Consider the following 7447-nt stretch of genomic DNA (forward strand, 5'->3'; position numbering starts at 1 on the left):
TCCATAAAAAAATTTTTTTGTTTAAGAAACAAAAAGAATAGCAACCTTTTGCTGTCACACTGGTTAGAATAAATTTTTACTGGAAGAACTTTTTTTTTCTTGATAACGCTATTACATTTATACAGAATTTTTTAAATATTATTTTATATACCATCTATCTCCAAAGCCAATATTGTAAGATCAGTATGGCGCTTTGTTTTAGAGGCTGAAAGCAACGGTAAAAAGGCTTTTATGGCAGAAAGTAGAAATGTGACAATAAAGAATTAGTTATTTTTAAAAGTACATATACTGCATATGCAGGGGTCTGTTCAGGCCAAATTTACTACCGTTTAGCGATACCTTCACAAATTCAACTTTAGGAGAAACGGTAGTTTCACAAAATACTTTTTCTTAAAATGTTATTTTTGTATCCCGTAAGAAACGATAAATCCACATTTTTGTGTTGATTTTTTAATATAATTTTTAATTTTCGCAAATTATGTCTAAATTTTCACAAAATAAGCACCTCTCAGAAAAACCTAGACAGACCCCTGATATGGCAATAAGTTAATGTATTTTCCCACCTACTAATTTTGCTAAAATCGCTCCAAAATCATTTTGGTATCTTTCAAATTTTTTTTTTTATAGTAATTGATTTTAAAAATAAAAAAAATATTACTTATTGCATACAAAAAAAAAATTGATTTTTAAATTTGAATCATTTCCAAATATGCAAGTACCATTTTAACGGTACGTAAGTAGTATGAAGTTAAAATTTGCCCTTTGCGAAATTTAGATATGTGTTATTGTACAGGCATTTTACTGATTATAGTTCATTGTGAATGCAAGATAATTTTAATTCAATTGTCTTCTGTTTCAGGTATGATGCCCCTATGGCTATTTACTCTGGGTCGCAGTCTTTTTGCTGAAACAACCACCGAAGTGCCTTTCAAGAACATAATTCTCACCTTAATTTCCATGATGGTTACACTTGGAATCGGATTAGCTTTTCAAAGATGGCTGCCCCGTGTTGCTAAATTCTGCCGCCGCATCTTGGCTCCCGTGTCGATTTTCATGATCATTTTCATCATCATTTTTGGCACCTACGCCAACCTCTACATGTTCAAACTTTTCACCTGGAGAATCGTAGTAGCAGCCTCCGCTAATGTGTGGATTGGATTCCTCATCGGTGCCTTGCTCTCCAAGTCGTTCGATCTTTCCTTGGAAGATATAATTGCCATCGCTGTTGAGACTGGTGTTCAGAACACCGGGATAGCCATCGTTTTGCTTGGCTTTTCCCTCGGTCAACCTGAAGGAGATCTGGCTGCTGTTGTACCAGTTGCTGCATCTATCATGACACCATTCCCACTGCTGTTGGCCTATTGCGTTTTGAGAGTGTATAGAAAGTATTTTCCAAGCAAAAGCAAGCCAGAATCTCGTCTCTATGTAATGGATGACGAGGAAGAGAAGAGAACCTTACCAACGCCCAGCAGTTGTGATTCTATAATGGGTACAAAAACTTTTCCATAAAAAGTTAAACACTGCGTCAGGGGTTTTTAACAATTTTTAAGCGTGACCCATAATTAATTACCTGTTTCAAATATAAATTGATTTTTAAAAAGACATAAATATTTGCGATCTCGTACCACAAATTTATTGGATTTATAATTGGTGGAAAAATTACAATATCAGCGAAGCCAATTTCTACTTATTTTGTTAAGTTATTTGTATTAAGTTACTTCGAACTTAACAACGGAAAGGTTCAGAAAACTGTGGTAAAAAATTGAATCATTCAGTTTTTTAACTGAACTTTTTTTTCATTCAAATTTCCGAATGATCTTTACTAACGTTTTCGCTATTTGAATACTTTTATCCGAATTGAATATTTTTTTTACCATACTTTTACGTTTTTTTTCATACTTTTATGTACCTCGAGTCTTAATAATTATAATTTTATTTTTTTGAGAGAAATATAAACTGTAAAATTAAGCCTTTTTTGTATTTTAAGACCACTATCGAAACTACTGAGTTATTAGAGAAATTCAGCATTTTCACGCAGCATCCCGCATGTTTTTGCGCAAACTCTGTACAGAACAATTGCTGTTCTGTACTAGCTGATCTTGTGGAAATGCTTAATCTCTCTATTATGATGATAAACTACGTAACACACAGTGGCAGTAAAGTATCTATTCTGGAAAATCAGAAGTGTATGAATAATAGATCATTAAAAAAAAATCAGTAGTTTCCGACCCTTCTCGGCGACCTAAATTTGGGTCGCGATTCATAAGTTAAGAACCCCTGTCCTACTTTATATTTGTAGAACTTCCAGATATATTCACATATTTCTAGATTTCTGTAGAATATGCATTATGTTGTGATTTAGTTTTATTTTCTAGTAAGTATACATTTGTAGATCATTGTTAAATAGCATTATTTAGAGAACTTTATATTTGCTATGTAATTTTATTTTAGTTGTGTTAAGAGTCTCTTTTATGTTTGTAAACCTGTACTTAAAGTACTTTTAAAAAAGCTTGCGTTTGGAAATCATGCACAAACTCACTATATATTTATACCTCATACTTTATTTAAAAACTAAAAGTGTCGAGGCACATATGTATTATATATGTAACTGTATTCGAAAAATTAGAGTTTAGAGGTGAAAAGTTTATCTTGTGATATTATTGGCTTGAGCTTAATAATTGCAATTCATTTGCTATGTTATATGAATTTGCTAACGATTTTAGATACAATTGGAGTTCTTTAAACTCAGCACTTCTTTAGTGACGTTTAAAATAGTAACCAGGGGTCTGTCCAGACATTTTGTGAAAGGTCCTGTTTTTGTAAAATTGTGAAAAAATTACTCGTAATTTGTGAATTTAAAATAAACGTTAAGTCACATTCTTTCAACCAGGGTCCTGCTTTTATGAATTTGTGCAAATAGGGTCCGGTTATTGTAAAAAACTTTTTCAAGGAGTTTTTAAATTGTAAATAGATACAAGATTATGCTCAGCACTGTAAAATTATATTAATAAAAAATTAAATTTTCAAAAATAAGCAGCAATTGCTGCTTCTAAATTAGAGATGCAACATACAAATATCTGGTATTTAGCCTATACTGCTGAGCGCAGAATATTCATTTCGGACGAATAATGGAAGAAGCGTCTGCCGAAGACAAAACTTAATTTGTTTACATCCATCTTTCTTGTTTTCCCTGGGACGGGTTTATTCGATTAACAAAACAATAATGAAGATAAACAAATTTGTGAAAGGTCCGATTAAAAGAAAAATCTTTTTGTGAAGGATCCGTTTTTAAGTTAAAATATTTTGTGATAACGAACCCAAATTTCTTCTAAACAGATCCCTGGTAACTGAAATCATTAGAAAAATTCAGCAATTCACATAGCTTCTCATGTTGGAAATTCAGTTTCAAATTAAAAACCGATGCGCAGTACTTAAAATTTGAAGAACCGGTGCAAGTACTGCTAAATCACGCCATTGGATGCATACAAACACCAACACTGACTTACACGAAAAATCATTCTCTGTGATTATTTTAAAAAAATTATCTATATAAAATTATATATAGTCTATAAAAATTTTACTTTATTACACCCGACTGTTTTTGCAGTATCTATTTTATATCTTACAAAGAGAGAATTTATATTTAATTCAATTATTTAATAAGTGATCTTAGAAAAAAAAAGTGATACATAAATCTATATTATTAATTTTTCAACATGAAAAAGTATTTTATTTAATGCGCTGTATTTTTATGTTTACTTTATGCTATTGTTTAAAGTCATGAAAATTGTTGAAATGGAATTGCACTTCTGCTTAGCAAATTGCCAATAACTTTTTTGTGTGTGTTGGAAGCAAAAACGTTGCATTTATCAAATTTTATCTGTATAATGTGGTCTGTAAGGAACAATTTTGAATGTTAAAAAAGCAATGTTATTTATAAAAATAATATAAATATTGAAAAAAAAATTATATTTTATAGTTGTTGGAACTTAACAGGAATAGTTGTTGAGGCAATTTTGGGAAAACACAAATTTTTCAAAGGCTGTATCTAACCATAGATAAAAATCTAGTGATAGTGCCGCAGTTTTTCATTGTTGTCGGAGCATTTTTAGTGATCAGAGAATCACATTACTGGTTAAATACGGAAAATACTGATAAATTACGGAAAATCACTGGTAAAATCCAGTTTCCCACATTATTTTCCATTTTTTCCCCCGTTAAATACTTTTGTATCCCAAATTTAAGTGTATTTACCTGTAATATTAATTTTTCTTATCTACTATGTGCTATTATTGCGATTTTAATTGTAGTCTAAATTAAGGATTTAAAACTTAAAGGGTTGCTTCCTTATTATAACGTAGTTTTATGATTTTGTCTTTAATACGCAACATTTTCAGATAAACTTATTTGAGAATTACTTAGATGTTTCTATTTTAAAGAGATTCAGTAAATAATTGAGATTTATAAACGTTTTACATTTATTATTATTTTTTGCTGTGAATTATATTAATATGCTATTATAAATTACCATTAAAGAGATTCGTTAAATGATTTAGATCTTAACAATCAACTTCATGCACAAATTTATCAATCATTTGTTATAATTAGTATTTAATTAATTGATTTAGTATTTAATTAATCAGCTTGTTTGGTGAGCAAAAATATTTAATTACGGTTGTGGACTTACCAAATTTGTTAGAACAATATACCTTTAATTTTAAATGTTAATTTAAAAAATTGATTACTACGAAAAATTGTTTATATTTACTATAGGTCTTAATCAAATCATATAGGAATGTTTGAACTTGAAAGTAAGGGCACAAGCCTAAGCAAACAGACTTTTTTTTAGTGCATTTATTTTAGGTAAATAATTTCAACTTTCATGGAAAAAACTGTTGTTTGCCGAAAAACAGCAATGATTGCGTACTAATCATGGGGATTGGCGAACAGGGAACTAAGCCCCCTAGTATCTCAAAATCAAATTTACGCATAATTTTAATCAAGGGGTACGTATGAGAGCTTATTTATAGTTTAAAGAAGAAGAAAAAATATCGAGATCAGTATTTTTTTTTATTTAATTCTGATTATTTATTTTAAATGTGTATAATTCAAAATCCTGCAATTTTTAGAAATGTTATTAATTTAAACACTTTCATTCATTATCTTTATATACTGAAAAGGTTTTAGATTAACACCTATTGCAATTATTTCTACGGTATATTTATTGTTTCTTAGCCATGCAAACATGTCTTGGTTGTATATTGCAGTGCCGAAATTTATGTATTCCTTGAAATTGTATTTATTAAAATTTTGTATTAAAGGAATTTGAAAAGTTATAATTATGTATGTTAAGAGCCTTATACTACTTAATATGGTTATTTTAGTTAAAATTCTATTTTAACTGAACAGCGTTAGACGTGTTTTCGTTATAACTTTCGCAAATTTTAAATTAATAAGACAATTGTCATTTTTCAACCCGACATCTAAATTGGTCTTCTTCTTCTTTTTTTTTTTTTTAAATTGGGATTTTTTTTAACGCTCACTTTTTATTGCATCCATTTTTTAATTATTGTAAAATTGGTGCGCCAATATAAATTACATAAAGTTGATCGATTTAGAAAGTTTTTAAATATTAATATCGCAAAATTTCATCGCTTTCAATTTGAGAAATCTTTTCATAAATTTAAAATTCATTAATACGTTATTATTTCTTTTTACTTTCATGATGAACTTCCAAAAAAAGGTTTGATATACCTAGGTAATAAGTAATCGAAATTAAATCCTCATGTCTTGCCTATAAAAAGGTAGTCTTATAAAATATTATCTTGCTATCCAGGAGTAGAACTACACTACAATAGGCACCGCGAACTGGTAAACAGCTTGTAGTGCGCCTGTTAGCACTTGCTCAAGCTAATGAGCAGGGCGTGCAATTATCGCATTGTGTTGGAGACGCGAGGTGAGCACTTTTAGAAAGCTTACTACACTCAGCGATAGGTGGCGTATTCTAATTCTGAAGTTGTGGATTTTGAAACATCAAGAAAGATGTGATAATCTTAAGGGTATTATTGACATAGAATTATTATAGTATTATGTACCTGAACAGTTAAGTATTAGTGATTCATAAAATTGTTAGTAGTATCTGGTAACAAATCATTACTATTTTACATATTCTGCGTTTAAAATTATTTATGATGAACATATTTACTTTAGGCTTAATTAAGCCTAATGCGCAACATTATTTTACCTATTTTTTTTTTCTGCAATTTGCACAAACTTTATTATTACTGTTATGTAATTAAACTTAGTGTTGTGATTTTTGATAAGAACTAATGTGTCACAAAAAAAAAATTTTGTGTTTGAATCTCTTTATTTCTCATGGGCTTGCAATTTATCTTCATTTCTTCGTATTATTGTGCATTTTTACTTATCATATAAACATTTTACACAAAAATGTTATTACATTGGCTATGAATTCATTATTGCTCGTGTGCAAAAATCGTCAATTGTGATAAAATATGTATCGTTGTGTGCCATATGACACATGCTGATTGTATTTTCAATAAAATAATTATTAAATATGTTTTATAATTATATTTTGAAACGCCTGTTTTGTCTTGTTTTGTTTTACTTCACTTCATTGAAGAAGACTAGCATACTTTTCCTTTAAAACGCTTTCAATTTTAGGAATTGACGCAGATACGAGTTAATATTGTCTATCATATTCACTGATCTCTATCAGGTATGTCGATTGCTCATTTTGTGCTTCGTGCAAGTTTTGGCGGAGAACGGGCTCAGGAGAAAGTATAGGGTACCCAGAAATTTAGCATTATCGCTTTTCCAAACTCTCTTGATTCTTGGCAATGACAAGAGAGAAGTCCGTGATGGCTCAGGTGTTCGCCTTTCAATGATGTGAACCGGATTCGAATCCCAGCGATGGCTGGTTGATTAGAATTCCGCACCTTCTCGGACCGTCCACTGTGCTGACATAAAATATCCTCACTGGTAGACGGATTTTGGGTTAGAGTCCCTTTGCCGTCAAGCTATCAGTGGTAGGTTTTTGTGGTTTTCCTCTCCATGTAACGTGGATGCGAGTTAGTTCTATCAAAAAGGCCTCCATGAAGACAAATTTCTCCCAATACATGATCCAGGAGTTCCCTTGTCTTCTGGATTGGGTTTAAAATTACAAGGCTACGAAGTTGAACATTAGTAGTCGAAACACACAAAAAAATTAGGTCGGCTGCTCAACGACTGTTATAAAATAAAATAAAAGTAGCCACAATTTATCTCCTTTAATAAATAAAAATGAATCATAATTTATTTTTTCAGTGTAAACATTCCGAAATTTAAGAGGATTACCTTTAAACCATTTTTTTAATGAGAACGCTAAGTTAACCGAAGGTGAGTTACCGAATTCAACCGGTTTCTCTTCTACCGTACAGGTTATAGC

At 30.4% G+C, this 7447-nt stretch overlaps 1 protein-coding gene across 1 annotated transcript in view; it reads left to right on the forward strand.

Moving 5' to 3' along the window:
• The window catches only part of LOC107456611 (hepatic sodium/bile acid cotransporter), a 37077-nt gene extending 30484 nt beyond the window's left edge, over positions 1–6593 (forward strand). The window contains exon 3 of the mRNA XM_087167088.1: positions 860–6593. Within this exon, the coding sequence (XP_087023214.1) occupies positions 860–1509 (650 nt within the window). The 3' untranslated portion in view covers positions 1510–6593. The remainder of the gene's footprint in view (positions 1–859) is intronic.
• The last annotated feature ends 854 nt before the right edge of the window (positions 6594–7447 follow it).

Source organism: Parasteatoda tepidariorum, chromosome 1, assembly GCF_982258835.1.
Source record: "Parasteatoda tepidariorum strain Cologne lab strain chromosome 1, Ptep-v5.0, whole genome shotgun sequence".
Taxonomy (NCBI): Eukaryota; Metazoa; Arthropoda; class Arachnida; order Araneae; family Theridiidae; genus Parasteatoda; species Parasteatoda tepidariorum.